Source organism: Bos indicus, chromosome 6 (assembly GCF_029378745.1).
Source record: "Bos indicus isolate NIAB-ARS_2022 breed Sahiwal x Tharparkar chromosome 6, NIAB-ARS_B.indTharparkar_mat_pri_1.0, whole genome shotgun sequence".
Classification (NCBI taxonomy): domain Eukaryota; kingdom Metazoa; phylum Chordata; class Mammalia; order Artiodactyla; family Bovidae; genus Bos; species Bos indicus.
In genome coordinates this window covers 98,766,715-98,783,468 of record NC_091765.1, presented here as the reverse complement: position 1 = coordinate 98,783,468, position 16,754 = coordinate 98,766,715, and the positions used below count along the sequence as shown (strand labels likewise).

Sequence of the window (16,754 nt, the reverse complement as noted above, 5' to 3'; positions counted from 1 at the left end):
TGCAAGCTCCGTGGTGTGGATGAAAAAAAAAACTTCTAAATTACTTAAGAATAGACAGATCTGTGAAAATTAGATACAAATTTCAGAATAATTCATTTGTACTTATTGCTTTATTGGAGGCACAATCTAAGCAGAAAATTCTAAGGGTTTTAATGTCATTTGCTTACTCAACGTTGATTGATGTGAGGGTGATTTGAGCTTCCATGAATGCAGTAGTAGTATAAACCCCATCTCTGGAGTTTATAATCCAGCAGGTGAGGCCAACAGGGAAGCAATACTAACAGATGTGGTTTGAGTTCTATCAAGTTCAGGATGCTGTGAGAGTGTGTCATGGGGAAATTCAGCTGCCTGGAGATTCCGGCAAAGAGTCTTTGAGGAAGTTAACATTTCAGCTGAGACAGGCTGCTGTTTCCTCTGGGTTCTATAACTGCTTTCCCATGCGGATTCTGACACTTGGAAATGTCAATGTCTCAGAGCTTGGGTGCTCACATGTAAAATGAGGATAATACCCACTTATTGGTGTTGTGGGAGTAAGTGAGAAGACAGGTAAAGCATCTCTCGCGGTACCAGGCGCAGGTAAAGCATCTCTCGCGGTACCAGGCGCAGGTAAAGCATCTCTCGCGGTACCAGGCGCAGCCAATCCCAAGTGCACGGCTGGGTTTCCCAGGTGTGCCCAGTCACCTCCAGCTCTTTGCAACGCCATGGACTGTAGCCAGCCAGGCTCCTCTGTCCATGGGATTTTCCAGGCATATATACTGGAGTGGGCTGCCATTTCCTCCTCCAAGGAATCTTCCGAACCCAGGAATCAAACCCAAGACACCTGCATTGCAGGCAGAATCTTTACCACTGTGCCGCCTGAGAAGACCAGTCCATGGAGTCACAAAAAGTCCAACAACTGAGCAGGCACCACGCAAGCACCACCACGCAAGTGGTGCTTGTTATAATGTTGTAGCCACATGTTTCAGGAAACAAACTCACTCAGAAGGACAATGCAGATAGTGGAGTGCAGTTTATTACACCAGTGGGGCCAAGGTAGAGTCTCCTCTTAGCCAAGGACTTCGACCAGTTTTTGTGAAAACCTTATATACCCTAAGTGTATGTGCCCAAACCCACTTCCCCAAATTCCCTGAAACTAGTCTGAACAAAGGAAAAGAAAGATTCAATCAAAGTTAACCCATGATTCATATGCCTTAAGCGTAGGTAGTTAACAGTGGACAATTATCAATAGGACTGTGGTCATACCCCAATAAGTATAATAGAATGTATGATTCTATTTGGTTACACAGATAATTAGGGTATTCTTTTAGGTGAGGGTTCCAGGAGCCTGGTTTTCTAGTTGGTATGTCGTTTCCATAGATACTGGGCCATAGCTCAAAATCCACAGTCCGGCCCAAGATGGAGTCCGGCTTTCAAGATAGAGCCTGTTCTGTTTCCTCCTTAAATAATGAATTATCAGTGTAGGGATCAAAGGGAAACTGAAGAAAAATTTGGCTGACAGGTAAAGATAAATGCATCAGGAGGAAACTTGGCGAAGGATCCACATTCAAGGGACAGTCGCTACCCCTTATTTGTAAGGGTTTCAGTTCAGTTTAGTTCAGTCGCTCAGTCGAGTCTGACTCTTTGTGACCCCCTGGACTGCAGCACACCAGGCCTCCCTGTCCATCACCAACTCCCAAAGTTAACTCAAACTCATGTCCATTGAGTTGGTGAAGCCATCCAACCATCTCATCCTTTGTCATCCCCTTCTCCTCCCGCCTTCAATCTTTCCCAGCATCAGGGTCTTTTCCAATGAGTCAGCTCTTCGCATCAGGTGACCAAAATAATGGAGTTTCAGCTTCAGCATCAGTCCTCCCAGTGAATATTCAGGACTGATTTCCTTTAGGATAGACTGGTTGTGAAGGAGGAAACAGACAGAGCTGGACTCCATCTTAGGCCTGTTCATGCTGATCATGCTCAGCCACCTCTCCAATGGACTCTGAACTCTGTGCTTAGTGCCTATGGAAACTACAATAGAAGGATAAGACGCCCTCTGGACAGGGGAGTCTTGAAGATCACATCCAGGTTAGTCATTGCCTAAGAGAAAACATACTCTAATCACCCCTCCCTGCCTCCGGACAGGTCATAAATTCTTATTGATTATTAACTGTTTGAACACATAACACATGAATGATGGGATTATTGTGATTTGTGATTGTATTTACCCGTCCTTTGTTTTATGTAAATCTCAAGGAAATTGGGGTGGTGGGTTCGGACATGTACACATGGGGTATAAAAGATTTTCACAGATGCTGCTCGGGGTCCTTGGCTAAGAGGAGTATAATAAACTCTCCTCACCGGTATAATAAACTGCACTCCACTATCTGCATTGTCCTTCTGAGTGAGTTTGTTTCCCGGAGTGCGTGGCTACAACATTTGGTGCATGGGCCAGGAAACTCCTCACTTTGAGGGGACAGGTCTCATTTGAGGCCACCCCGCGGCTTTGTGGCTTGAATCTCCTAGAGGGGGGAAGGCGCCTCACCCCTCTGGAAGAATTCAGCCTTTCAATGCCCGGTTTCTTCGCTTTGGCAGGTAGTGAACGGCAGCAAGAGAACTGAGCGCTCAGGTGAGGAGGAACCCACCCGGCAGGGTGGAAGAGTGGGCCTGATCACCCCCCTGGGAGGGACTAGAAGGGGCACGGACCCACAGGGGCCTGGATTAGGCAGGCAGCAGCAATTGCTTGGTACACAGGTTGACGAGTGCGCTCGGGTTTAGGAAGGAAATTTGTGAAGGTCATTTAGGAGGTGTGTCCACGCTGTCTCAGGGAAATTATTACCAGCGATAGCCAGGGGATTTTTAGGATAGAAAACTGGTCCTTGTATTCTTGTATTCTGCCCTCCCCCAGGAGGTGTCCCATCTGTTGTGAAATTTTTGACCCCCTCGGAATTGTCAGGCTAGAAGGAGGAGGATACATAAGCGAGAATGAATTGGCTTTTCCGGAGACGGCTTGGGATATAGGATATTTAACCCATTTGTGTTTTCATCCACACCTGATCAAGCCCACCAAGGTAGAACGGACTTTAAGGGAGAAACAGTCTTGGACCACGTGGTGTTCTGGTTCGGCTGTGCTGACCTGCAGGTGAAGACACGCCGATCCCCCTTCTCCCTCTGGGATCTGGCAGGTAAGGCTCTTCTCACCCCAATTAAGAAGGAGGCAGAATGGCAATTTAAGTGTCATTGAGTGGAAATATCAGAAGTACATAGGGTACTGAGAACTTCATAGAACGAAAAAGAAAAGTAGAAGAAGGTCCGAGAAGGTAAGCAAGATGGGAGGAAGTGAATCTAAGGCAACCGTATTGGAGTGCATGATTAAAAATTTAAAGAAGGGATTAGGAGGAGACTATGGGGCGAAGATGAAGCCTAACCGCCTCCACATACTCTGTGAGGTCGAATGGCCCCCTATGGGAGTAGGATGGCCACCAGAGAACACCATGAACTTACAAATAGTGGAAGCAGTCTAGACAGTAGTCACAGGAGAGCCAGGACACCCGGATCAATATCCATATACTGACTCATGGCTAGGGTTAGCTCAAGATCCTCCTACTTGGACAAGGTTCTGTATCCAGAAGGGAAAGGGGAAAATATTAATGGCACAAAAATTCACTGATGATAAAAAAGGAAATTCTACAGGATTTGGACAAGGACGACCTGACCCCTCCCCCATACTGGATAATGACGCACCTGCCTCCCAGTGCTCCACCATGACCGGAGGCCGCCTTAATGCCCCATCCAGGGCCAGGTGAAGTCCTGCAGCAGCTGTTGCTCCTCTGCCAGCTCTCCCCGAGGTTGTAGAGCCACCACCTTGGCAGGCTCCGATTCCGGTGACAGAAGCCTCTGGCCAACACTTCCAGGATCCAGCTCCAGCTGAACTGCCCAAGCTATACCCCCACCTCTCCGGGTAAGTACTGACAAGAGGGGGAGGGAGATGCTGGAATTAAGCAGAGACTGCGCTCTGCCAGAGAGCCGGAGGGAACGAAAGAGAACAGACAAGAGATTTGCAATGCTAGCTGCTGCTCTGGGAAAGTCTATCTCGGGCCCTCCAGAAAACCTCATCTGCCCCAGGGACAGGACAGTCCTTCAACCGGTCCCAACGGAGGCCCTGGACCCCGTTACAGCCAAACCAGTGTGCCTGGTGCCAAGCTTTTGGCCACTGGAAGAATGAATGCCCTAAGGCAAGGAAGGAAGAGGAAGCTCCCGCAGTTGTGGGGCTTGCTGACTTGGAAATTAAATAGGGCTGCTGGGGCTGAGATATCAGGTCCCCGAGAGCCCATGGTAACCTTAAAACTGGGGGACCAAAACATTGACTTCATGGTGGATACAAGAGCAGAACTGTTAGTAGTAACAAAACCTGTGGCACCACTGTCCAAAAAGACTACCACTGTAACTGGGGTATCGGGAGAAGTGGTGATTAAATCATTTTGCCAGCCCAGAAAATGTCAGATGGGGGGCACCAAGTGATTCATGAATTCCTCTATATTCCTGAGTGCCCAGTACCCCTGTTGGGAAGATACTTGTTCTCCAAACTAGGAGCACAAGTGACTTTCTCCCCTGAGGAGAGGCTCACCTTCCGGATGGACACTATGACTTATTTGCTGTCTTTCTCAATACCACCCCAAGATGAGTGGAGGCTGCATGAGCCTCCAAAGGAAGAACCGGCTGGGCCAGAAGAGCGTGAGAGAGAGCTAACTCAATTATTCCCTGAGGTCTGGGCAGAAGACAAACCCCCCTCCCCCCAGGCTGGCTAAACATCAAGCCCCAGTGATAATAGAACTCAAAGCAGGCACCATCCCCGTTAGAAAGCGCCAGTACCCACTACCGATAGAGGTCTGGCCAGCATACTGCCCTACATCAATAGATTGAAACAAGCGGGCATTCTAGTAGAGTGCCAGTTGGCTTGGAATATGCTGATCCTGCCGGTCAAAAAGGAAGCAGGACAAGACTATAGGCCTGTACAGGATCTCAGGCTAGTCAACCAAGCTACTGTGACTTTACACCCCACTGTTACAAACCCCTATACCTTACTTAGCCTCCTCCCGCAGAGGCCTAAAGTTTATACTTGCCTAGATCTCAAGGATGCCTTCTTCTGCATACGCCTCGCCCCAGCGTCGCAGCCCATCTTTGCCTTTGAATGGGAAGATCAAGTCGGGGGCACCAAACAACAGTTCATCTGGACTCCCCTACAAGGGTTTAAGAACTCCCCAACCATCTTTGGGGAAGCCTTGCTTCTGACCTGAACTCATTCCATCCGGAAGAGTATGGATGTTGGCTCCTACAATACGGGGGTGACCTGCTGCTGGCTGCAGAGACCAAGGGAAAATGCTAGAAAGGAACAAAAGCACTGCTCCAGCTGCTGATGGAAGCAGGTTACCAGGTGTCGAAGAAGAAGGCCCAGATCTGCAAGGAGGAGGTAAGGTATCTGGGGTTTGTTTTAAAGGACACAAGGTTCCAGACCCTAGTTGGGTCCTATATACTGATGGCACTAGCCTGATAAAACAAGGACAATGGCTGTCAGGTTAGCCAAAGCGGAAGGGGCCATCAAAACTGAAAAGGGATGGTGGGAATTGCCAAGTGACAAATTATTGGCACCAGAGGAGCTGGCACACAATCTGGTAAGCCAAACACACCAAGCGACCCACCTAGGCCATGCTGCCTGCTCACAGGTTAATGCTGCCTCTCGGGTATTCAGGCAAAAACCTCCAGGTATTCAGCTGAAAGGCACGCTGCCCTTTGAACACCTGGGAGTGGACTTCACTGAAATGAAACCTCACCGACTACCATTACCTGCTGGTCATGGTATGTATGTTCTCGGGATGGGTAGAAACTTTTTTACCTGGACTGAAAGAGCATCAGAAGTAGCCTGGTGCCTGCTTAGGGAAATAGTTTCCAGATTTGGACTTCCTACCAGCATTGGTTCAGACAATGACCTGGCTTTTTTTATGGTGGCTCAGAGGTTAAAGCGTCTGCCTCCAATGCGGGAGACCTGGGTTCAATCCCTGGGTTGGGAAGATCCCCTGGAGAAGGGAAAGGCTACCCACTCTAGTATTCTTGCCTGGAGAATCCCATGGATGGAGAAGCCTGGTAGGCTACAGTCCACGGGGTCGCAAAGTGTCGGACACGACTGAGCGACTTCAGTTCAGTTCAGTTAGTATAACAAGTAAGCAAAACTTTAAACATCAAATAGAAACTGCACACTGCATATAGGCCAGAATTCTGAGATGGTGGAATGAACCAACCAGACATTATAGAGACTCTCCAAGTGGATCATAGAGACTGATTGCTCCTGGGTGGACTTGCTTCCGACAGCTTTGCTCAGACTCAGGATGACCCCACAGTCCCATGGCTCTTCTCCATATGAAATTGTGTATGGCAGGCCCCCTCCCATAATAAAACAGGTGTCAACAAATTTGCCTTCGTAAGGGGGGATAGGATTTCACAGCAGATGGAACAGGGTAAGGTAATAAATCGGGTAACTAAGTTTGTATGAGAAAGGGTGCCATTCTCCCTTGGGGAACAGATTCATGAGTTTACGCTTGGTGACCAAGTATGGGTCAAAGATTGGAAACATGATTTGCTAGCCCCTTGGTGAAAGGGCCCTTAACCCCTACTGCAGTTAAAGTTGCACGTATTGTCCCTTGGATCCATCATATGAGGGTGAAGAGAACATACCACGCAGACCCAAAAAACGCTCAGTGGACTGCACAGAGGGACCCCGCTGACCCTCAAGAGACTAAGACCATCCTTAAGAAGAAGGAATAGAAGATCCTGGACGAGCCTCTTCAGGATGAAGCCACACAATCAACTCCTGCTGCTTGCCCTCATCAACGTGATTTTGAATTTAACTTCCGTTTCAACTCAGGACAATGTTTTCATCTCATGGGCACATTCCTACGCAGACTTCCACAACACTTCCAACTGCTGGATATGTAGGGCTATGCCTCCGTAAGTGATGGATGGATTTCATTGGTGGGTGTCACTGCTCTGCTAAGGAGATTTTAAACCATTCTGCTCTTTTCTGGGATGACAAAAAGAGACTTTCCTCTCTCTTGTCAATCATAACCTCTCCTTGCTCTCTTGGTGTAAGACCTACAGTCAATAGACTTGGGTCATGCTGTTACATTTGATATAAATGCCAGTGGAACAAAAGCCTAAACTACAACAGTTCAGTTCAGTTCAGTCGCTCAGTCGTGTCCGACTCTTTGCGACCCCATGAACCGCAGCACGCCAGGCCTCCCTGTCCATCACCAACTCCCGGAGTTCACTCAGACTCACATCCATCGAGTCAGTGATGCCATCCAGCCATCTCATCCTCTGTCGTCCCCTTCTCCTCCTGCCCTCAATCTTTCCCAGCATCAGGGTCTTTTCTAACGAGTCAGCTCTTCGCATCAGGTGGCCAAAGTATTGGAGTTTCAGCTTCAACATCAGTCCTTCCAATGAATATTCAGGACTGAATTCCTTTAGGATGGACTGGTTGGATCTCCTTACAGTCCAAGGGACTCTCAGGAGTCTTCTCCAACACCACAGTTCAAAAGCATCAATTCTTCCGTGCTCAGCTTTCTTTATAGTCCAACTCTCACATCCATACATGACTACTGGAAAAACCATAGCCTTGACTAGACGGACCTTTATTGACAAAGTAATGTCTCTGCTTTTTAATATGCTGTCTAGGTTGGTCATAACTTTCCTTCCAAGGAATAAGCGTCTTTTAATTTCATGGCTGCAGTCACCATCTGCAGTGATTTTGGGGCCCCAAAAAACAAAGTCTGACACCGTTTCCACTGTTTCCCCATCTATTTGCCATGAAGTGATGGGACCAGATGCCATGATCTTAGTTTTCTGAATGTTGAGCTTTAAGCCAACTTTGTCACTCTCCTCTTTCACTTTCATCCAGAGGCTGATTAGTTCTTCTTCACTTTCTACCATAATGGTGGTGTCATCTGCATATCTGAGGTTATTGATATTTCTCCTGGCCATCTTGATTCCAGCTTGTGCTTCCTCCAGCCCAGCATTTCTCCTGATGTACTCTGCATAGAAGTTAAATAAACAGGGGGACAATATACAGCCTTGAGGTACTCCTTTTCCTATTTGGAACCAGTCTGTTGTTTCAGGTCCAGTGCTAACTGTTGCTTCCTGACCTGCATACAGATTTCTCAAGAGGCAGGTCAGGTGGTCTGGTATTTCCGTCTCTTTCAGAATTTTCCAGTTTATTGTGATCCACATAGTCAAAGGCTTTGGCATAGTCAATAAAGCAGAAATAGATGTTCTTCTGGAACTCTCTTGCTTTCTTGACGATCCAGCAGATGTTGGCAATTTGATCTCTGGTTCCTCTGCCTTTTCTAAATCCATCTTGAACATCTGGAAGTTCACATTTTCATGTATTATTGAAACCTGGCTTGGAGAATTTTGAGCATTACTTTGCTAGCTGTGAGATGAGTGCAGTTGTGGAGTAGTTTGAGTATTCTTTGGCATTGCCTTTCTTTGGTATTGGAAAGAACACTTTTATAGTCCTGTGGCCACTGCTGAGTTTTCCAATTTGCTGGCGTATTGAGCGCAGCACTTTCACAGCACCATCTTTTAGGATTTGAAATAGCTCAACTGGAATTCCATCACCTCCACTAGCTTTGTTCATAGTGACGCTTCCTAAGGCCCACTTGACTTCACATTCCAGGATGTCTGGTTCTAGGTGAGTGATCACACCATTGTGACTATCTGGGTCATAAAGGTCTTTTTTTGCACAATTCTTCTGTGTATTCTTGCCACCTCTTCCTAATATCTTCTGCTTCTGTTAGGTCTATACTATTTTTGTCCTTTTTTGAGCCCATGTTTGCATGAAATGTTCCCTTGGTATCTCTAATTTTCTTGAGGAGATCTCTAGTCTTTCCCATTCTATTGTTTTCCTCTATTTCTTTGCACTGATCACTGAGGAAGTCTTTCCTATCTCTCTTTGCTATTCTTTGAAATTCTGCATTCAAATGGGTATGTCTTTCCTTTTTTCTTCTTAGCTTTTCGCTTCTCTTCTTTACCCAGCTATTTGTAAGCCCTCTTCAGACAGCCATTTTGCTTTTTTGCATTTCTTTTTCTTGGGGATGGTCTTGCTCCCTGTCTCCTGTACAATGTCACGAACCTCCGTCCATAGTTCATCAGATTCTGTCTATCAGATCTAGTCCCTTAAAACTATTTCTCACTTCCACTGTATAATCCTTAGGTATTTGATTTAGGTCATACCTGAATGGTCTAGTGGTTTCCCTACTTTCTTCAATTTAAGTCTGAATTTGGCAATAAGGAGTTCATGACCAGCGCCACAGTCAACTCCAGGTCTTGTTTTTGCTGACGGTATAGAGCTTCTCCATCTTTGGTTGCAAAGAATATAATCAATCTGATTTCGGTGTTGAACATGTTGTGTGGCTTTACGTCCTGAGTTTCAGATGTTGGAACATGGAATACTTCAATGCTCTGCTAAATACTGTTTTCATGAGAAACTGATAAGAAATGTTTGGAGTTTTGATCTATTTCCAGGTGTAGGTTAGCTAATGCCGAGGTCAGAATTTTTTCAGGCAAAAGTAAGATGACTGGGAAACAGCACTCCGGCCAGAGAACACACAGTTCATCAGATTTTGGCAAGCTGTAAGGGCTTCACTCATAGCTCAGTTGGTAAAGAATCCGCCTGCAATGCAGGAGACCCCCGTTGGATTCAGGCCTTGGAGAAGATTCGCTGGAGGAGGGATAGGCTACCCACTCCAGTATTCTTGCGCTTCCCTTGTGGCTCAGATGGTCGGGAGACCTGGGTTCCATCCCTGGATTGGGAAGATCCCCTGGAGAAGGGATAGGCTACCCACTCCAGTATTCTTGCGCTTCCCTTGTGGCTCAGATGGTCGGGAGACCTGGGTTCCATCCCTGGATTGGGAAGATCCCCTGGAGAAGGGAAAGGCTACCCATTCCAGTATTCTGGCCTGGAGAATTCCATGGACTGTAGAGTCCATGGGGGTCTCAAAGAGTCGGACACAGACTCAGCAAATTTCACTTTCAGTGGCTCAGCTGGTGAAGAATCCGCCTACAATTCAGGAGACCCCGGTTTGATCCCTGGGTCGGGAAAATCCCCTGGAGAAGAGAATGGGAACCCACTCCAGTTATTCTTGCCTGGAGAATCCCATGGACAGAGGACAGAGGTTCCTGGTGGGCCCCAGGCTATGGGGCCCCAAAAAATGGGACACGAAGTGACAGGCAAGTGTTCCAAACGCCAGACGAGAGTGAAGCGATGTATGCTCACTGGAGGCTTTAGTTGAAGTCAGAAGCCCCGTGGGCGCCACGGGGAGGACCTGGAAGGAGGAACCACTGGCCTTTTCGCTAACTGACTTCATGCTTCAGGGAGCCAGGTCCGGCGTGCCCAGCGCTCCTCCCCCCAGAGCTCCCCGGGCCTCCCGGACGCTTGGCTCTGGGCCACGTCCGCACCCTTCGAACGGGTGTGGGTGATTTCGTAAGTGGACGTGACACAGCCACCGTGGGGGAAAGCGTACCGGGAAGCGGGAGTGAGCCTGGAGGCGGGCGCGGTGGGAGGGGTGAGGGGAGGAGGGAGACAGGGAGGACCGCTGAAAGGACGCCGCGCCCCCGGCGTGAGGAAGTGCACAAGGTCTCGGCGCTGTCTGCGCGAGGCCGGCTGCAGGGGCGGCCAGGTGAGCCGGGGATGCTCGCGTGCAGGAAGCCGGGGATGCTCGCGTGCAGGAAGCTGGGGCTGCGGCCGCCGCTGCTGCTGCTGCTGCCGCTCCTGGGGCCGCTGGGTCCCTGCTCCCCGGGCACCCCAGCCGCAGCCGCGCCGGCCGACGACGCCGCAGAGCTCGAGTTCTTCACCGAGCGGCCGCTGCACCTGGTGAGTCCCGCGTTCCTGTCCTTCACCATCGACGCCAACCTGGCCACGGACCCGCGCTTCTTCACCTTCCTGGGGTAAGTGCGGGCCTGCGGGTCCCTGGCCTCCTCGCTCCTGATCTCCTGACGTCCACGGCCGGCCCGCCGGCCACTCCTCCTCTCTTTACTCCGGGACCTTCTCACCTTCTGTCTCTCCTTTCTCTCTCTCTGTCTCTCCCCAGCCACCCCCGCTGCTGGGTCCCCCGAACCGCCCTTTTCCGCCTTCATTCATTCAGCAAGTGGTGCCTGAGCGCCAACTGACGGCTAGATATTAGGGGAGACATTGAGAAAAGAAACTTTACAACTGCCCCCAGAAACTTGCAGGCAGGAGGGTACCCACCAAGCGCACCTGGAGGGCTTTGAGCGCTTGAATTTGCTGCCCAGTGTAGGACAAGTAACTCTGTGCCAGGCTCCAGTCTCTTACACGCTGGTAGTGTTGTAGCCACGCGTTCTGAAAAAGAAACTCACTCAGACGGACAATGCAGATAGTGGAGTGCAGTTTATTACACTGGTGGGCCCAAGGCAGAGTCTCCTCTTAGCCAAGGACCCTGACCAGTTTTTCTGAAAACCTTATATACCCTAAGTGTACATGTCCAAACCCACCTCCCCAAATTCCCTGAAACTAGTCTGAACAAAGGAAAAGAAAGATAAAATCAAAGTTAACCCGTCACTCATATGCCTTAAGCCTAGGTAGTTAACAGGGGACAATTATCAATAGGCCTATGGTCATACCCCAATAAGCATAATAGAATTTATGATTCTATTTGGTTGCACAGATAATTAGGGTATTCTTTTAGGCAACAGAGAGTCTAGGTAAGAGCCCTGGGCTCTTCCATCCAGGGGGCCTGGTTTTCCAGTTGGTATGTCTTTTCCATAGATACTGGGCATATAGCTCAAAGTCCACAGTCCAGCCCTAGATGGAGTCCCGCTTTCAAGATGGAGCCTGTTCTGTCTGTTTCCTCCTTCATTCCCTCCTCTTGATGCTCTTAACTCATAGTATGAGCATCATTCATAGGGCTATATTGCACCCTGACTCTCCGACCTCTAATTTGGGAGAACGACATCAACCTTTGGGTTACAAAGTTCATGATACATTGTAAAATAAGGGTCCACAAAGCAGAACTATCAAAGCAAATATAACCGTGGTAAATATAGTTTTCCACCAGTCACCCTTCACCCAAGATAGGACCGAAGTCCAAAAAGGAAGATTATCATCAGATGTAACTTTTACCTGACCTTTCATGTCATCTAGGGTGGCTCATATATAGCCAGATAAACTAGGAATATATAGACAACATTCAACTTTAATTAGAGCACAGGTCCCTCTTTGTACTGAAACTATGTTTAATCTCAAGATGATACCAGCAAATCCTTGTACCAGCAGTTGATCGTAGAGCTTCACCTCTTTTTCTTCTTTAAGATGATCTTGGTTTCACGGGGATCATTGGGGTCCTTTTGTGTAGTCCGCTCGGCGTCCTCCGAGTCTCGTGGTATGCTCTCTTCACCCTCATGTGGAGGATCCAGGGAGTGACACCTGCAACTTTAACTGCAGTAGGGCTGCTAAGAACAACAGTATATGGACCCTTCCAATGTCGGGCCAAGGAGTGGTGTTTCCAGTCCTTGACCACACCTGATCCCCAGGCACAAGTTCATGAATCCGTGCCCCAAGGGGGAATGGCACCCTTTCTTATACAAAATTCGTTACCTGATTTATTACCTTGCTCAGTTGTTCCATCTGCTGTGAAATCTCATCTCCCCTTACATGAGGCAAATTTTTTATTATTTTTATTTTACCTGTTTTATTATGGGAGGGGGCCTCCCATACACAATTTTGTATGGAGAAGAGCCATGGGACTGTGGGGTCATCCTGAGCCTGAGCAGAGCTATCAGAAACAAGTCCACCCAGGAACAGTCAGTCTCTAAGATCCACTTGGAGAGTGTCTCTTTAAGTGTCCGGTTGGTTCCTTCCACCATCTCAGAACTCTGGGGCCTATATGTTGTATGTAATTTCCACTTGATGTTTAAAGTTTTGCTTACTTGTTATACTAAATCAGCTACAAAAGCCAGGTCACTAAACCAATGCTGGTAGGAAGTCCAAATCTGGGAACTATTTCCCTAAGCAGGCACCGGGCTACTTCTGATGCTCTTTCAGTCCGGGTAGAAAAAGCTTCTACCCATCCCAAGAAGGTACATATTATGACCAGCAGGTAATGGTAGTGTCGGTGAGGTTTCATTTCAGTGAAGTCCACCTCCAGGTGTTCAAAGGGCAGCGTGTCTTTTACCTGAATCCCTGGAGGTTTCTGTCTGTGCTGAGAGGCAACATTAACCTGTGAGCAGGCGGTGTAGTTCTGAGATTTTGTCCTGCATAGGGAAGAGAGTCAGGGAGCCAAGAAATATTTTCCAATTTGCTCTTCCAGTTTATCACAGCCTAGATGGGTTGCTTGGTGTGTTTGGCTTACCAGAGTGGGTGCCAGCTTCTCCAGTACCAATAATTTGCCACTTGGCAATTCCCACCATCCCTTTTCAGTCTTGATGACCCCTTCTGCTTTGGCTAGTTGGTTTTGGGCTTCAGTGTATTTTGGAGAGTCTAGCGTTACCTGAGGTAGCTCTGCCAATATGAGAGCTTTAACAGGGGCTTCTCTTGTCACCCCCAAGCCCTCGGCTGCTTGTTTAGCGGTCTTATCTGTCAGTCTATTCCCTAAGCCCGGCGGGTATCCTCTTTTTGACGTCCTCAGCAGTGTATGACTGCCACCCTTTCTGGTTCCCAGGCAGCATCTAATAGGGTCTTAATTTCTTCCTTATTTTTAATATCTTTTTCACTAGCTGTCAAAGGCCTCTCTCCTTATACAGAGCCCTGTAGTGAGGCAAAAGCATGCCTGGAGTCTGTGTAAATGTTTGTCTTCTTACCTTTTGACAGCTGGAGGGCCTGGATTAGAGCATATAGTTCGGCCTTTGAGCGGACCAGTGTGATGGCAGAGAGCGAGCCTCTACGATGGTTTCTTCCGTGACTACTGCGTATCCCGACAGTCATTGTCCTTGTTTCACCAGGCTGGTGCCCTTGGTGTACAGGACCCAGTCTGGGTCCGGGATTGGCTGGTCTCTCAAGTCAGGTCTGCTGGCATATTTCCTTGCAATCATGTGAGGGCCCACCCCCTCCCACAAGAAAGAGAGTGGCCAGATTCAGGGCCTGACAAGGCTCAGTAGTAACATGGGGGTTCTCACATAACAGTCCCTGGTATTGAGTAATCCAGGATGTTGACAGCCATTTATGGGGGTCGCCTCGCAGGAGAGTGTTGACCTCATGCGGGACTTTTATGAACAAATCTTGACCCAAAGTCAGCTTAGTTGCCTCCCGGACCAGTAAGGCAAATGTAGCAACTGTCCATAAGCACCCCAGCCACCTAGTGGCAACATTGTCCAGCTGATTAGAGATAAGTCACAGGTCTGTCCTGTGTCCCCATAGTCTGGGACAATACTCCCATAGCCACCTTGTCCTTTTCAGTCACATAAAGAGTAAATGGCTTAGTGAGGTCTGGCAGGCCCAAGGTGGGTGCTGACTTAATTGTACCGGGTTTGAGTTCTATTACCAGTGGGACTTGTTTTGCAAATCTGGGGTGAGTTGTCTTCCACCCAGACCTCAGGGAATTGTTGAGTTAACTTTCTCTCTGGACTGTTTAGCCCGTTAGGTTTCCCTTCCCGGAGATCGTGCAACCTCCATTCATCTTGAGGGGTTACTGAGAGGAAGAGTAATAGGTGGTTGAGCCCACTTGAACTGTGGGTCTTTCGTTGGGGGAAAGGTCACTTGTGCCCCCAATTTAGACAGCAATTCTCTTCCTAACAAAGGCACTGAGCATTCAGGGATGTATAAAAATTCATGAGCCACTTGGTGTCCCCCATCTGACATTTTCAGGGTAGGTAGAGACACAAAGGCTGCATTTATCACCATCTGAGACCCAACAGCCTCTGGCTGGGTCTGTTGGCGTATAAAGTCTATAAGGTGGCATAGTCTTTCGCAGAACTCAGAGGGTGATTCGCTTTCCTTTCCTTTGAATCACTTCGGAGGGTTTTGCGATACTCATAGTTTTTCAGGCCCCCCTCTTGAGACCTTGTAAAATAGTCACCCAATATCTTTCCAAGTGGCCCCTCCTTTTTTCTGTGTTACAGTCCCAATTGGGCCTCTCATCGAGAGTGGCTAATTCTGCCCACCGCTGCAGGTATGCAGTACCCTCAGGTGCCATTTCTCTTAACCATTTTTTGGCCTCAGTTAGGATCCTGTGTCTTAAAAAAAAAAAAAAAAAAGGATCCTGTGTCTTTCCTCAGTGCTGAGAAGGGAGACTAGTAGTTGGATTATGTCATCCTATGCAGGGAGGTGGGTTCGAAAAATAGTCTGCATTAGCCTAATCGTGGCTTGTGGCTCCCCCGAGTACGGTGGAGCGTGTCTCTGCCAGTTTAATATATCCGCAGAGGAAAATGGCTGGTAATACTAGGTTACAGGGGGCTGATGGTAGTGCCTCTTTCGTCCTGAACTGGAGGCTGTTGTAGCTCTCTGAGGGGCATCTGTAGTGGGGTTCTTTCCCCCTGTTCCTTGGCAGAGCACAGCCTCTGTCTAATTGCTGTGTTTTCTTCCCCCTTCCCATCAGTACTCACCGGGAGAGGTGGATGCAATCTAGGAGGTCTAGCTGAGGTGGAATTCTGGGGGCATTGACCAGAGGTCTCCATTGCTGGGATTGGAGCCTGCCAAAACGGCGGCTCTATGAACTCCGGGAGAGCGGGTGCAAGAGCAGTGGCTGCTGCAGGAACTTCAGCTGGCCCTGGATTGGGGAGTGAGGCAGCCTCCGGTCCTTGTGGAGCGCTGGGAGGCAGGCCCGTCATTATCCAGTATGGGGGAGGGGTCAGGTCATCCGTGTTCAAATCCTGTAGAATTTCCTTTTTTATCATCAGTGAATTTTTGTGCCATTAATATTTTTCCCTTTCCCTTCTGGATACAGAACCTTGTCCAAGTAGAAAGGTCTTGAGCTAACCCTAGCCATGAGTCAATATATGGATATTGATCCGGGTGTCCTGGCTCTCCTGTGACTACTGTATAGACTGCATCCACTATTTTTAAGTTCATGGTGTCCTCTGGCGGCCATCCTACTCCCATAGGGGCCATTCGACCTCACAGAGTATGTGGAGGTGGTTAGGCTTCATCTTCACCCCATAGTCTCTTCCAAAACCCTTCTTTAAAATTTTAATCATGCACTCCAATACGGTTGCCTTAGGTTCACTTCCTCCCATCTTGCTTATCTTCTAGGACCTTCTTCTACTTTTCCTTTTTGTTCTGTCTACGAAGTTCTCAGTACCCTATGTACTTCTGATATTTCCACTCAATGACACTTAAATTTCCATTCTGCCTCCTTCCTAATTGGGGTGAGAAGAGCCTTACCTGCCAGATCCCAGAGGGAGAAGGGGGATTGGTGTGTCTTCACCTGCAGGTCAACACAGCCGAACCAGAACACCACGTGGTCCAAGACTGTTTCTCCCTTAACTTTTAAAGTCCATTCTGTCTTGGTGGGCTTGATCAGGTGCGGGTGAAAATACAGATGGGTTAAATATCCCATGTCTCAGGCCATCTCTGGAAAAGCCAATTCGTACTCCCTTATATATCCCCCTCCTTCTAGCCTGACAATTCTGAGGGGGTCAAGAATTTCATAGCAGATGGGACACCTCCTTGGGGAGGGCAGAATACGAGCACACAAAACCAAGTTTCTTCTCCTAAAAATCCCCTGGTAATTGCTTGGTAATAATTTTCCCCAAGATGGCGTGGACACCACCTCCTAAAT

At 48.4% G+C, this 16,754-nt stretch overlaps 1 protein-coding gene across 2 annotated transcripts in view; it reads left to right on the top strand.

Annotated features, from left to right (window-relative positions):
* Positions 1 to 10,591: 10,591 nt before the first annotated feature.
* Positions 10,592 to 16,754, top strand: part of HPSE (heparanase) — a 49,055-nt gene continuing 42,892 nt past the window's right edge. Inside the window, exon 1 of one of the 2 annotated variants that reach the window (XM_070791705.1) lies at positions 10,592 to 10,971. In XM_070791705.1, coding sequence (XP_070647806.1) covers positions 10,715 to 10,971 — 257 coding nt within the window. In that variant the 5' untranslated portion in view covers positions 10,592 to 10,714. The remainder of the gene's footprint in view (positions 10,972 to 16,754) is intronic. The other variant, XM_019963030.2, reaches the window with a different exon arrangement.